We start from the raw sequence: 15,228 nt of genomic DNA, 5'->3' as shown, positions 1-15,228 counted from the left end.
ATACACCAAAACCCAATGAAAGGGTATGAATTGGAAATTATTTTATAATGCAAAATATGAATTATTTTAAATTTTCTTGTTTGGATTTATCCCTGAAATTGCAGGACATGATGCTAAGACTGTCCCAATCAGTGTCCAAACTATAGCTATTATGCCATCCTGTGATCCAGGATGAATCCTATTTCTGTGTTAAAAGCGTAGGTTTATGTCAGTTTAGGATTAGTATTTCTAAACTAAAGTGGGATAATGTAATGGTCTAGGGTAGTTCTGATATTAAGTATTGAAAATACACTTATTTACAGATGTATTCAGTAAAATTGGGAGTCCAAGTTCGAAAGTTCTGGAAATGCACAGAATTCAGATTTTTTTACAAAAAGCTTTATTATAGTTTTATTAAAAGTCATTAAGGGACTGTGTACCATTTGTTCTAGTGATATGGTTTTCAGCATTATTGTCCACCATTGTCAATATTTAACTTGTCTGAAAGTAAATTAGTCTGTCAAAACAATAGTAGAAGGAAACAAAAGCCAAAATAAAACAATTTTTTCCTTTTTTTTTTTTTTGTCAGTGCTGATTATAATCAGAATGGAATGGAAGAGGAATTGGCAGGAAAACTATCAAATAGCATACTTAAAATTATATTAACACATTATTTTACCTTAGTAACATTATCAATTTTTTATTTCTCTGTGGAAAGCTCCCTGTAAGCAATTAAATATAAGTAGTCGGTCTTGAATCTGCCCAAATAAGTAAGACAAAATAAAAAACTTTTAATGTTCCCAAACAACTTTTACTTACCATAAGAAAGAATTGAGGAGAGATGGCTTCAGTTCTGCAGAATGTTGTTATGATAGTTTTCTAGTATTAGCCACACGTGATTTAATTAGGTGTTCTCCTCTGATTGCAGATCGTTTTAAACTTCACCACCATGGACCTTTACAAGAGCAGTCTCTGTTGGTATGACTATATTGAAGTAAGAGATGGCTACTGGAGAAAATCACCTCTTCTTGGTATGCAAGTGCTGAATGCTGCACTGTCCATAGTTACACAATTACTGAATTCAGTGGACTTGCTGGCTGTTGAACCCACAACAAACTCCTTGCTTTTTAGGTGTCTAGAATGTATCTAAACTTGAGGGTGGGGAAAAAACTCTAAATGGCCTCAAATAAGTTTGTCTGACTTCAAGTCTCAAGCATTCCTTTCATTGCAGCTAGCTGTTAGCTGCATGTGTGGCAAAATGAAAAATACGAAATGTGCAACTTTTTGCTTTGCTTATGGGTATTGAAATATGAAGTTGCCATAGTTTTGTTCACACAAATGGGGAAATCGTATGCAGAAAAATCTGTAGAGCATGTGATGGGAAATCCAGAGAGCACATGATGAGCACATACACTGTGGTTGAGAGCACCACTGTAAAGTTGTACTTACGAGTCTGTTCCTGTACTTTTGAAATTGTGAATAGAAGGTTAATTCTGATTCTTTGCATGTCCTTCCCTACTCTTGCAGAGAAAATAAATGCAAAGCAATAATGAATTATGTCTCAGAGCTGCAGCGAATATGCAGGAAGCAGCAGCCATCCTTTTCTTCATTCATAGGGTTGGTGGGGAGATTTCACACCCCATAATGCCACAGCCTAATACAGACACTCGGTGTCACGCTTGTCATCTTCTCTGATCGAAAATTCTCCGATTTCAGACCATAGGAAACACGAACGTCTCCAACTTCTTGGGATAGTTTTGTTGGTTTTAGAATGAAGACTAAAACTGTTTGTTAGCATATAACAGCCACAATTTAACAACAGCACAAAAGACAGTCAGGAAAGCAGATACTGAGGACATCTTTTTAACAGCAGTGCCTATCTTTTGGCCTTAAAACAAAAGAAGAAACTATTAAGACCATAGTCATTACCCTTTTCTCCTCCTCCCTTCTCTGTCACCTAGACAAACAGAAATTTCACCTATCTAGGCTGAATTTAAGAGGAAAATATAGTCTAGGGCCATTTAAATGTTAGTTTCTAAATCTCTTTGGTCCTTAGACACAATGAGCAGTATTACGGTGACCTAGGTTACATTCTTTTCTCAAGGTTAGTACTCACTTTCCACTTCTAAAATGCCTGAGTTTATATGTATAGAAATAATCTATAACAATAATTTTTCTACTTAATTACCCTAAGGTTTTATTCTTAGACTTGTGAGCCTCACTGCAGTGAAAAGAAGTACTGAAAGGTTTATAATATAATCTTTGTGTATTAGGTCTTGATCTGCAAAAAAATATGTGCTTAACCATAAATGTGTGAATAGTTCCACTGAATTGGTTATGCTGCTCCTATTTATAATGTCAAACACTTGTATAAATGTCTGCAATGTTTGGCTTCAGAGGTGGCAGAAGATGCAGTTACTGGTTGCATGTTTTTAGGCAGGTTTTGTGGTGACAAACTGCCAGAAGTCCTTGCATCCTCTGACAGCAGGATGTGGATCGAGTTCCGCAGCAGCAGCAACTGGGTTGGGAAAGGTTTTGCAGCAATTTATGAAGGTAAACCTCTTATAGCATTAAAAGTGACTTCATTATGGAAGAAAAATATTGACCTGATACCTTTGGATATTTAAAAAAAAAAACCAAACTGAAATAAACTAATATGAAATCAATATTTTAGTACTAAAAGAGACAGTAGGTGTTAACTTACTAGATAGAACATTTTGAAAATCTTTCTGCAATCATATTTCAGATGACCTCTTGTCCAGAGACACCACTTGTAATATTCATAAACATTTTCTGCTAGTTCTTTAATTAACTACATGTGCATGTTCTTGTGCTTAGTGTGTGGAAAGATTTCTTTAAGTTTGTGTTTATTCTTCAGAAAAATCTGATTTAAGTTTCCCATATGCTCAGAATGACTTAATAGAGTCACTCCTACACACTGAGTATATTAACAAGTCAACATTCACCTGTTTAAAATAGATCCTGTTTTCTTAAATAGTGAACCTATGGTAGTAAACTGTATGATTTAGTTGATATTCACAGATCTGTACATGATTGTCAGTATGGACCCTGAAAAGTGCATTTAATTTCCTTGAAAATATTTTTTATTTATATTAGCTGTTTCTTCAAATTCAGTGTAAGCTTGAAGTGGTACACTGTAGGATAAAATGCATAGATCATTATAAAATATGAGATTTCTGTCCTATTTGTCTCTTTCTGAAGGTTATTAAATATTAATGAAGAATGTTTATTAAATAATTTCAAAGGTGAAAAAACATAGAAAGTTAAGTATTTTGACCTTTTTAATATATTCTGTAAAATCTATAGATTCAGATTATCCATGATTCCAAAGTCTTCCTGAACACTGTAGGCATGTTTAAAGCTATTAGAAATGCTGAATTACGTTTGTTAACTGAAATATGTATAATGGTTTAAACAGATTATGTTTTCAATAATTTGTCCTTGGTAGACTTTTTAAGTCTTCTCCAGAACAATCTTATCATTAGTTTTTTAAAAGGGGAGCATAAAGTTCCAGTTTGGGCATGGGGAACAGAGAATTTCATTACTGACAATAAGAATTTTATGCTTTTATCAGCTATCTGTGGAGGTGAAATCCACAAGAATGAAGGCCAGATCCAGTCTCCCAATTATCCAGATGACTACAGACCAATGAAGGAATGTGTGTGGAAAATAACGGTGTCAGAAAACTACAATGTAGGATTAACCTTTCAAGCATTTGAGGTAAAGCCTTTCAACTGATCTCAGAAAAGCATCTAATAGATAAATGACAGTGACATTTAAGAGAAACCTTATTAAACCTGTGAATGAATTTAAGAATTCCTTATGAAAAATAAGCTTCAGAATCCAATTTTATTCTCCATGAAACCTTCCTTTCTACAAGGTTTTTAATGTTTTCTATGCTACTTGAAGTAGAATATTTAAAGTACTGACAATAGTCACAGTTTAGCAGATACATAATCCAGTTCAGCAAGACTGCTTTAATATTCTGTTAAATAATCAGGAATTTTTATCTTTGCTAAATCTTAGTGTTAAAAAGGAATGTCTATCTGGAAAGAAACCACTGTGGTTTTGGCTTTTGCTTTGAGAAAAAAGAAAAAAAAAAAGCCTACTTAAATTCAGTTTTCAAACCTAGATTTAGAAAGGGAAGAAAAAAGCCATGGTGAGTCATACTTGTGTGCCTTTAGTGTATGTCTCTCTGTGCATAACATTGCTTAACAGTGGTAAATTATTGTATAACAAAGAAAAATAATTTCATTTGTCTTTTTATGTAAACATGACACACTGCCTTGAATTTTGTAGATAAATGTAGTAACATACTTTGAGTTCAGTTGTTTTATTTGAATGTGTTTCAGCAGTAATGACATGAAGAACACTCTTTTTTGAAATCTAAACTTTTGGCTTTATAGTGCACATAGATATAAACACAAGTATAGTAAATCTAGATATAATTTCCAACCTGTAGTTTTAGTCTCGCAAACAGACTTCAGGATTATGGCACATGTTTGCTCTGACTGATGAAAGGTCTGAGCATGCGTTAGCAAGGATTTGGGACTTTATCAGCAATTATGAATGTAAACAATGGAAATTTTAATAATTTTACAGATTCTACTTTATTTTCCCTTTTTCATATCCTGAATTAATGTTGGATCTAGTGCAGACAAGATCAGCTCTTCTCACTCAAAGTTTTCCCAATATCATCCAAACTCTGCATGACCTGGCTCAAGTTTACTTAACGTAGTATGTCAGTCTCTCTTTTTAATCACTGCTTAAAAAGAACAATGTTTTCAGTAGCTTTATATAATTTACTGACAAGATATGAAGCTTTTCTCATCTGCCATTGGTGCTCAACACTTCTTAGTGTGATTCCAAGAGAAATGGCACTATGCCTCGGCATGAGAGACTTGTGATAGTATTGATCTCCATGCAGATGCTCAGCGTTGGTCTACGTGCATGGTACATTACCGCTTGAACGGATGCAGATCAATGTCTTCTCATGGAGAATCAAACTTCCATCACTTCTTATCTTTCAGAACCTTTTTCTGATCAACAAATTATGGACTATTTGCAAGTGTGAAGATGGCATTTTCATGCCTCACCATATAGAGAATAATTAAAAGCAAAGGACCATCAAATGAGAGCACGATTTAGTAGGCTTGTGGTTAAGGCTGTAAGAAGAAATGCTGAGTTTTTCCCCCAGACTGTTTAGTATTATGGCACTCTCCAGAGGTGAATGAAACATGTGGACTGATACCTCATAAGAAGAAAGAGGAAATTGAGCAGAATTATAGTTTAGTGGTAGTCTCAAGTAAGTGCCTCTGCTAGATGTGTTTTGAAAGAAAAAAAAAATCCAATAGTAGAAACCTGAAAGGTACATACTTTTCCAGGGACAGTCTAAGCTGTGATTCCAGCATGTCTAGATGCTCTTGAACACCAAATGAGGTGTCTCAGAATGGCGCAAGACTTCTGTTATGTCTGTCTTAGAAATGTTTCTTACTGGCTCACCCATAGGGCTCCCCGCTGAGAGGGAGAGTTTCTTTGGAATCTGCTCTGAAGTGCCTTGCCTAGACATTCACCATTGGGTCTGATTTCCATTTCAGGTCCAAGTGCCTGAATGTAGGTGTTCTGTTCTTTGGTATTAAATCCCCCTCTGGAATGAACCCTTGGTGCACTGCCCAGTAAAACAAAAAGTTGTTTAAAAAAATCACGGTTCTTCATGCCAGCTGAGATCAAAAAAAGTAAATGTCAGGTCAAAGAGTTATTGCAGCGTGTTTGTGAGAAAATTACTTCTCTGTCCTTTGAAAGGTACAGTTAAGTAAGAGGAATTCTCATTATCCATATGTAATGCTAGAAAAAATAACTGTATAAATAACTTTCACTCTGAAATGAAAGCACTAGGGAAGCTGAGAATTTCAAACTGTATCAATGAGTCATCTTGTTTTGCCTGCTGTGGCCAACGCATTATCCACTGAGTGTGGGATTGTCCTTTATTATTTGGCAGCATAATGGGCAGCTACAGTTTTCAGTATCTAGGTGACAGCAGAGATGTTGGGGACCCTTCTAATCCAAACCATTCTATGATTCTATGAGTGGTCACTCCATCTTTTTGCTTCATTGTTGTAGTCACCTTTGTTATATTGTCCTTTGAAAATTAGTGGATCTTGGTGTTTTATTTTTAGTGGGTTTGGTTTGGGGTTTTTTTTTAAAGAACTTTCATTAGCATGAAGTCTCAGCAGCTAAGGCAATCCAGAGGGTTTGTAAAGCTGAGTCATATATCAATCTTCCTCAGTCGAGTGGCCTTGTTAATCTTTATGCAGATAGTGTTCATTTAAACTATTTTTACATAAGTCAGGGAATAAAATTTATCTGAGATTCTGATTCCACTAGGCATGTATCCCACCTTTTATGACTAAAGTCTATGACCTGAGTCAGATCAATTTACTTGTACTGGAATGTGGATTTATCAAAAAATAAATTTAAAATGACAAAAAGAAATTGGAAGATTTCACCTGAAAAAAATGATTGTTCCAGGATTTGATCTTCAAATCCTTTTTTTTTTTTTCTTTTGACAGAGTGCTACAAAACAAAGGTAATCTGTAATTTTTAACCAGATATACTTTGGTCTAAAATCATTCATAGAATCACAGAATAGCTTGGATTGGAAAGGACCGTAAAGACCATCTAGTTCCAACCCCCCTGCCATGGGTAGGAACACCCTCCACTAGACCAGGTTGCTCAAAGCCTCATCCAGCCTGGCCTTGAACACTTCCAGGAATGGGGCATCCACAGCTTCTCTGGGCAACCTGTTCCAGTGCCTCACCACCCTCACCATGAAGAATTTCTTCCTTTTATCTAATCTAAATCTACATTCTTTCTGTTTAAAGCCATTGGCCCTTGTTTTATCACTGTGTGAGCTTGTGAAAAGTCCCTCTCCAGCTTTCTTGCAGGCCCCCTTCAGGTACTGGAAGGTGCTATAAGGCTGCTATAAGACTCGCTCCAACAGGTCCACTGGTCCATGTCCTGCTTCTGTTGGAAGCCGCTGACCTGGACGCAGTACTCCAGGTGGGGTCTCACAAGAGCTGAGCAGAGAGGGAGAATCCCCTCCCTCAACCTGCTGGCCATGCTTCTCTGGATACAGCCCAGGATATGACTGACTTTCTGGGCTGCCAGCACACACTGCCAGCTTGCGTTCAGCTTTTTCTCCACCAGTACCCCCAAGTCCTTCTCCTCAGGGCTGCTCTCAATCCACTCTCCATCCAGCCTGTACTTGTGCTTGGGATTGCCCAGACCCAGGTGCAGGACCTTGCACTTGGCCTTGTTGAACACTTCTCAAGCCTGCCAAGGTCCCTCTGGATGGTGGTGTCTTTTTCAAAACTAAGTCTATGTAAAAGGAATTTTATTTTCTTTTGAGAGTGGATGTTGAGAAAATCTCTGGCTTTCAATTTCTCCAGATTTCTTAATGTGCTTATGTGTCTGTCTTAGGACTTTTTTCTGGCATTTTCTCAACTTAGATCTCTAATGCCATTCAAATTCCATGTTTTTTCCAATGCCTTCAGGAACTGATGATATCTTTCTCCTATAAGCAATGCATTTTTCTGTAAAACCTGTTTATTGATGCTATTTTGTATTTGCTAACATTTTGCATATTTCTTCTCATCCACATATAATATCAAACTTGTGAAATTGTAATGCTCCGGTAAATATGGTTTACAGGATCAGTCCGGTTACAACTGAACTCATGGGGACTCCTTTCATTAACTTGAAGAGATTTTTCTATCCTTGTAGTAGGACGAATAAGAGGCTATTGTAAGAGTAATAGGTCTTTGTATGGCAGTGTTCCTAGATGGCAGTACCATGGCGTCTTAAAACCTGAGGTACAGATAAGCAAAGCACATTTTATACTAGCTCTTTTTCATTGGTTACCAAGTTCCTTAGCACCAATTATCATTTCGCAAAAACAAAATACACTTCTGTATGTTTATATACAGGCATAATGATTTAATCCCTTAATATGATAATATTTATAATAATAATGGCAACACTTGCATTAATAGCACACTAAAAATAAATGAAAATAGTAGAGTGGCCAGTTTTCAAATTGTTTTGTTGATAATCAATAGCACTTTGTAAGTTGTGTAATTTTTATAGTCTTAGGAAGTTTAGCATCTTACTGCTGTACAAAATATATTTTTAGCTGTTGTCTTCTGCTAGAGTGATTCTCAGTAAAGAAACTAAAGATTTACCTTAATAAGAATTTGGTACATGTAACTCAGAGCTGAACTTCGCTTCTGAAAAGTCATAGTTTCCATATTACCCCATAAAACATGGAAACATGGAAAAAACATGTTAATTAAAAGTCTTGAGTAGTGAAATGATCACAGACGTGGAGAAAATACACAATTCCTTCATTGATATTACTGGGCTTTGGACCCGGTCACTTCTTTCTACATCAGAGTACAATACAATTTTTACTGAGATAACAAGGCAGACTTTGTTTCAAGTAAGAATGTGATGTCATGTGTTTAAACTTTATTATTTATAGTAATGAAAATTTGGAATTGATAGTACTATGTCAAAAACTTACCAGTTCTCAGGTAGGCACATGCCTAACGATTTTAGTTGTAAACAAACAATTGCCATTGAAGTCAGCAATAGGTAGTTGCATCCCAGATCTTTAGGAATTTTCTCACTAATTTCCCGAACTCTGGCCAAAGCAATTCCTGAGCAAACAGCTAAGAAATTACAGTAAATGGCAATATGGTTTGTGCCAGAGAAATGAGTGGGAGAAAATTACATATGTAAATACTTGAAGAATTGCAAAGTTGGAAAGAAGACAGACAAATTTTATGTGTAAGTGCCATATTCTGATGCCATTAAAATGAAATAAAATCAAACAGCCCCTTTCCCTAATTTTCCCTCTTACATAAAAGAAGCAGAATTCCTAATATGCTAAATAAAATCTCCTTAGTCTGTGGTGGTTACTTAGCTTAGTGTTGGACTTACTGCACAATTAGAGCAGAGTACCAGCAGTCACTGGTATTAACTGTGCAGCTTATGTGCAAGAAAAACTCTGTCTGGAGACAATATGTGGATGTTTTGGGGTTGGTTTGGACTTTGTCATTTTAACAGATATTGGATTTGCAGACTTAAATTTGAGGCTTCTTTAACCCCTTCTCCCTGAATGTGATGCTGCCTCCCATACCTAAACCTACCTCACGATTCAGCCACTTAGTGGAACAACAGTTGTCTTAGAGGAATTATTTTTGAATGCTTGGATTTAGTTAATTCTTTTATAACTAAGATTCTATATCACTTGAATAATGTGAAGTAATCCTGCAGTATAATGACCCAGATCAAGAGGGTTTTTAATTCTGTTGGGAAAGATACTCTCTCAATAAAGACAGGAATCATAAAATATTCAGGCTCTGGTTAGGATCATATTTGGGGTGCTACTGCATTTTTCTTTGTTGCAATTCCCACTCTGACTGACTCTACGAATACTGTTACATAAAGAGCACAAGGCTTGCTACCCAAGTAGAAATGCACACATCCACTCACATATTAAGCACTGTTTGGATGTCATCTGGCAGGACTTTTAAATGAGGGACATTTTCAGTTGTTCTGGTGTCAGTAGGTTTCTTAAACAGTACAAAAAAATTCATTCATTAACCCAGAAAATCAAAAGAAGACACCTGAAATCAAGAATCGTCCAACAGAAACCAGGCACATCAGCTGCAGAAACAAAATGAATATGTATTTTTTGTCATCTGTTCCATTGGCTACCTAAAAGCTGATAATTTTGAAAGTGTGTTTGAATCTAGTTCTACAGATGCCCAAAACTAATAAGGTACTCTAATTTTTTTACGTTTACCCCACAACATCAGTGGGTAGCAACAAAAGCAACTGTGTTGATGATAAGGGAAGAAAATAAAATATTGATCATCACCTGAAATAGCAGAGGTTGATAATGACTAAAAAATCTTATTCATAGTAATGAAAATAGAAGGTTTTAATATTTCAAAATCAATATTTATGATCTATATAGTTACTGAATCATCAATCTTGTATACTTGCATATAAGTGAGAAAGGAAGACTTGATCTCAGAGTAGGAATTTGACAGAACATTGCAAAGCTTAGAGGCAAGTGCCTCTTTTCTAGTTACTTTTTTCCAGTTAGACTGTTGTGCACAGTGTAACATCTCAACAATTTTTCTTGTAGAAGACGAGTATAGTTAAATACAGTCCAGTGATGCGTATACATCTTCCTGATGATTGAACCCTAAACAGAGAATACTAACCTTAACTTTGACAAATGTCTAATCTGCTTATTATCTGATTGATGTTTGATATTTATGGTCAAGTTCAAATATGTCACTTTAAAAATAATTTTTTACAGATTGAAAGACATGATAACTGTGCATATGACTACTTGGAAATTCGAGATGGAACAAATGAGAACAGTCCTTTAATTGGTCACTTTTGTGGCTACGACAAGCCAGAAGACATTAGATCTACCTCTAATACCCTGTGGATGAAGTTTGTTTCTGATGGAACTGTTAACAAAGCAGGGTTTGCAGCTAACTTCTTTAAAGGTAAAGTCAACGCATATTTTGGGATCTGTGAACTGCTTATCTCTTCGTTTTGTAATAGAAAAATTATGACAGGATAGCAAAAATATTTCTCAACTTGTTTTTACTAATATCTGTTCTGTACTGTCTCCAGCATATTTGTTACCCGGGCACACAATTTTATCAAAAAAAACCAAACACCAGTAGAGGTATTTGAATCTTCTTGTAAAATATGTCCAAAGAATGAAGGAACATATTCAGTGCAATTTCCTACTCTCTTCAGGTTCAAATAATCAGCTTAGTTTTGAAACGCCTGTGAAACATATCTGGTCTTGTAAAAAATGGCTTTTTTGACACTGTGTTATCGAATATAAAGTTAAATAGTATAATCACAAATAGGTCTTTTCTGTTAAGGTTTTTTTCTTTTGTCTAAATGTTGTGGGTTTTATAATCCATTTGCTGTGTTAGGCTGCTTTATCAATGTATTGCTTTCTGTGAGCAACAAAAAACCCCAAACACAAAACAGCTGAGAAATGCTGGTCACTGATCTCACAGTCTTCCTTCAGTTTTGGGCAGGGGTGTGTGTGTGTGTGTCATAAAACTGCTGCTGTAAGTACTACTGGGGAGTGTGTAATTTCTACTCTGTGCTGCCTGTGGCACAGTGAAGGACACTAGTAGTGGTGTGGACATGATGACACCCAAAATACAGGTCACCTCATCAGGAGAACCTCTCTGGTCTTTTGAAAAGCTACCAGCTAGGGCTTTTCTCACCCTAATTGTTAGTTTTCACTGTAGACAATTATAATTTTGAAGGCTGTAGACATAAGAGTGAGAGCTGTGATTTATTCCTAAGAAATTACTTGTTCTGGTGTAAGGAAACAATATTTCAACATCTGAGGAATATTTTAACAATGAATCTCGTGGGTATACTTCAGAGCTAGTAGAGATAATACGTTATTTCTTTCCCTCCCCCATCTCTGATGTATCTTGTTTCCTTTAATATCAGTAGAATGAAAACCTGGGATTTGAGGATTCTGTTAATCTGGTTTTGAGTATGAATTTAGGATAATACACAACTTGATGCTGTGGGAGATAAAGTGCCCTTCAAATGACCCTGCTGTGGATTTTCAATTTTTCTTTCAATACTCTATACAACCTTTAGATTACGGCTGCCTGAATTATTGTGTGCTGCCCACAAAGTGCTTATGAATTAGGTCTGCAGCTGTCAGTAGGTATTGTAAAAAAACCAAAAAAACCCAAACAAACCCAAAACAACAACAAAAAAACCCACCCAAACCTGGCAAAGGACAAATTTTTATTTTCTCCATTGCAGGTCTCCTTAGCATTTGACAATCCTCTAGTCAGCAGTCACAGTGTGTTATGTAATGCACCTTATAATGGCATGCATACAGTTTTCTGGGTTAATATTGATCCAGAAATTACAGCTGAGGAAGGTAATTATTTAACACAGTTTTGCATTCTTCCCTGTCTTGGCAGAGGAAGATGAATGTGCCAAACCAGACAATGGTGGCTGTGAGCAGCGCTGTGTAAATACTCTGGGCAGTTACCAGTGCGCCTGCGATCCTGGCTATGAACTTGGTCCTGACAAAAAGAGTTGTGAAGGTACAGTGCGTTGCTGTGTTATGGGCTCTTAAAGCTCACAGGGTGCCATTGCTTGAATGAAATGCTACACCTCTCGTGCTCTGTGCTAGCAGTGTGAGATCTGTGGAACTCAACCTGGAAAACCAGTGCTCCCTTTTAAGTAATTGTGCCAGAGTAACATCTGTCCATAACAGTCGTCTTCACCCAGTGTCTGTCACAAATCTAGCTTTACAGGTTTTGCTGTTAGCTGGTTTGGAATGATGCAAAATAGGACTTTGTATCTTAGAATCATACAATCATAGAACGGTTTGGGTTGGAAGGGACTTTAAAGATCATCCAGTTCCAACCCCCCTGCCATGGGCAGGGACACCCTCCACTAGACCAGGTTGCTCAAAGCGTCATCCAGCCTGGCCTTGAACACTTCCAGGGATGGGGCATCCACAGCTTACCTGGGCAACCTGTTCAGTGCCTCACCACCCTCTCCGTGAAGAACTTCCTCCTGATATCCAAACCAAACCACTTATTATTCATACTCATTAAAGCAAAGTCTCACACCCTGGAGACAGTTATCAGCACAGCAAAGTGCTAGTGTCTCAGAAATGGAGAATTTAATAATCTCTCTGATCACCTCTGACTGGGATGTGATGGAGAAGCTGGCAGGTTTGAAGAGCAGGATCCTTTATTCTAGCTCGAAGCTCAGAGAAATCCTTCCCACTTCCAGTCAGGTTGTAGATTTTTCTTGCTGCAAATAAATTCTACTTTTCAGGGTGAGCAAAGTGTGTTCAAAAATCATTTAGAGAAATAAAAACCTGAGAAGTGGAAGTCTGTGTAAACATAGGATTGGACTGAGATACATTTTTACATTCTGTCCATATTTCATATCACAGGAAAGAAGCAAAAACTTTTGATCGCTATGCATCAATCGTCAAATTTTTATTCATAAACACCAATAAATTCAAGGATAGCACAATTTATTCTTAGTTCATCTGTTTGAGTAGTGAATGGAGTTTGAAAATTGGAGTGCTCAGAGTTACGGTTTTCTTCTGATCCAATTCACTGGTCTCTCTCTTTTCCAGTTTCCTGGCTTTAATTTATGATTTGTCACCATATAGGATAATTTTTCTTAATTTCTTTCCACATTTTGTTGTTTTGCTTTTTATTCTGTGGGGTTGGTCTTGTTTGTTTGTTTGTGTGTGTGAGGTGGTGATAGTCCTATACTACAGGCATGTTGGATTGTGGCTCTGGTTGGTTTTTAGTTGTGTGTGTGTCCACTTTAATAGTGAGCACATTGCAAAAACAAATTATTTAGAGGTCTGCATGTTAGGCAGTTTGTGAAAAACAAGGTTAATATAAGGGAGACTATGAAGATGGAGGTTTGAACTCTGGGCCTTTGATGATCAGCCCAAATTTATGTCAGGACTTTGGTTTAGTCTGCCTGCTGACCTGAGTCAGAATATTAGGGAAGATTACCAGTCTTTCAGAAAACTATTCCCTCTGCCTCTGAGAAATAAAGGAGGAATACCTTCTCAGCATCCAAACAGAAAAGCAACTCTGTCAAAAGGAGAAAAAACATTCGGTGTTAGCACAGAGCAGCTGGAAGTACATGGAGCTTTCCCCAACCTTTAGGAAGAGATTTGTGGATGATTTCCAGTGCTGTAATGGTATCAATGCAGCAGAATGTGATCAAGAGCCTCCTGCAAATCTCATTACTTTCCTTTTTTTTAAAAAAAAAAAAAATCCACAGCTGGAAAATATTAATGTTTTTATCCTGAACTGCATTCACATAGTACTGTATTGTCCTGTTGTATGGAGGTGACTATTCAGCGTATCTTTAAAAGTGATAGGTATCTTCTCAATTACTTGAACATCCATAGTTCAGCAAAAATAGTTGTGACTGAAGAATACATGACTGCTATCCCAAAGAAGTGACACTAACTAGTAGATTATGGGAAGCATATGCAACTACATGAGCTGAGACAGGCAGGGCTGATTCTGGATCAATAACCAAGGAGAGAAGAGGGGGTAATGCGAAGCACATCTTAAGTAGTCCGTCCATCAGAAGAGGGGTGGTCAAGGTCCTGAGGAGGGCAGTGAGGTCAGACGACTAGCATGAGAAAGACTGCGAGAGAATAACCAGAGTCTCTGGAGGGAAGGGAAAAGAATGAATATGATAACGCCTTGTGTAGTCCTGAATCTTATCTCTGTCCACAAACCTGCAAGCTGTTCAAGATACGGGCTGTCTCCTTCTCTTTGTTTGCACCAAGCATGATAAAAAAAGTTTCTGATTAGTCTGTCTGGGCATTACAGCAGTATAAGTAATGAGAGAACTGAATCTTCTCAGTGTGCTTCTGTTTATAGTAAAACACAATTTCAGTCAAGGATTGATGCTCTCCCTTTTAATTTTACAGCTGCTTGTGGAGGACTCCTGACAAAGCTAAATGGGACTATAACCACACCAGGGTGGCCCAAAGAGTATCCTCCAAACAAAAACTGTGTGTGGCAGGTGGTTGCCCCAACGCAATACCGAATTTCAATGAAGTTTGAGTTTTTTGAGTTAGAAGGGAATGAAGTAAGTAACCGTGAACAAAGAGCTGCACAATCTGTTACACGCTAACCAGTTTCATGAGTGTTCCAAAATAGATATTGTCTTATAAAACTCCTGTAGACTGTTGATACACTGACAATAACCATAGATATTCTTGTTTTCATTTTGAGACTGTTTCTGGATTCTTTCAAAACAAACATGGAGAGAATAGGTCTCTTCTACATATCATCCAAATGTGTGTGTGTTACAAGAAATTAAAAAAAAAATGTTCTCTGCTGAGTCTCAGCTGACTTTTTTTAATCAACAAAGTAAAACAGAGCAAATGGCTGAGGCGTATTGGAAGGAATTCAAGAGAAGAAAATCTAGAGAAACCAAATCATCTTTACAGACTATGACTACAAAGAATACACATAAGCTGTGGTTACTGGTGGAGCGAGAGAGCATTTAAATCACTTACAAGTGTCTCATGGGGGAAATACTTTAAAAGGAACATTACCAGAAATAAGGCATAATAGA

General features: G+C 36.9%; 1 protein-coding gene across 1 annotated transcript in view; it reads left to right on the top strand.

The window, feature by feature from the left end:
- Positions 1–15,228, top strand: part of LOC104503148 (tolloid-like protein 1) — a gene marked incomplete at its 5' end in the record, with an annotated part of 75,003 nt that overhangs the window by 37,585 nt on the left and 22,190 nt on the right. Inside the window, 6 exons of the mRNA XM_010150108.1 lie at positions 908–1,010; positions 2,416–2,532; positions 3,575–3,720; positions 10,394–10,589; positions 12,063–12,188; positions 14,576–14,736. Of these exons, the coding sequence (XP_010148410.1) occupies positions 908–1,010; positions 2,416–2,532; positions 3,575–3,720; positions 10,394–10,589; positions 12,063–12,188; positions 14,576–14,736 (849 nt within the window). The remainder of the gene's footprint in view (positions 1–907; positions 1,011–2,415; positions 2,533–3,574; positions 3,721–10,393; positions 10,590–12,062; positions 12,189–14,575; positions 14,737–15,228) is intronic.

Source organism: Eurypyga helias, unplaced genomic scaffold (genome assembly GCF_000690775.1).
Source record: "Eurypyga helias isolate BGI_N326 unplaced genomic scaffold, ASM69077v1 scaffold7270, whole genome shotgun sequence".
NCBI lineage: Eukaryota > Metazoa > Chordata > Aves > Eurypygiformes > Eurypygidae > Eurypyga > Eurypyga helias.
This window is presented reverse-complemented; position numbering and strand designations above follow the sequence as displayed.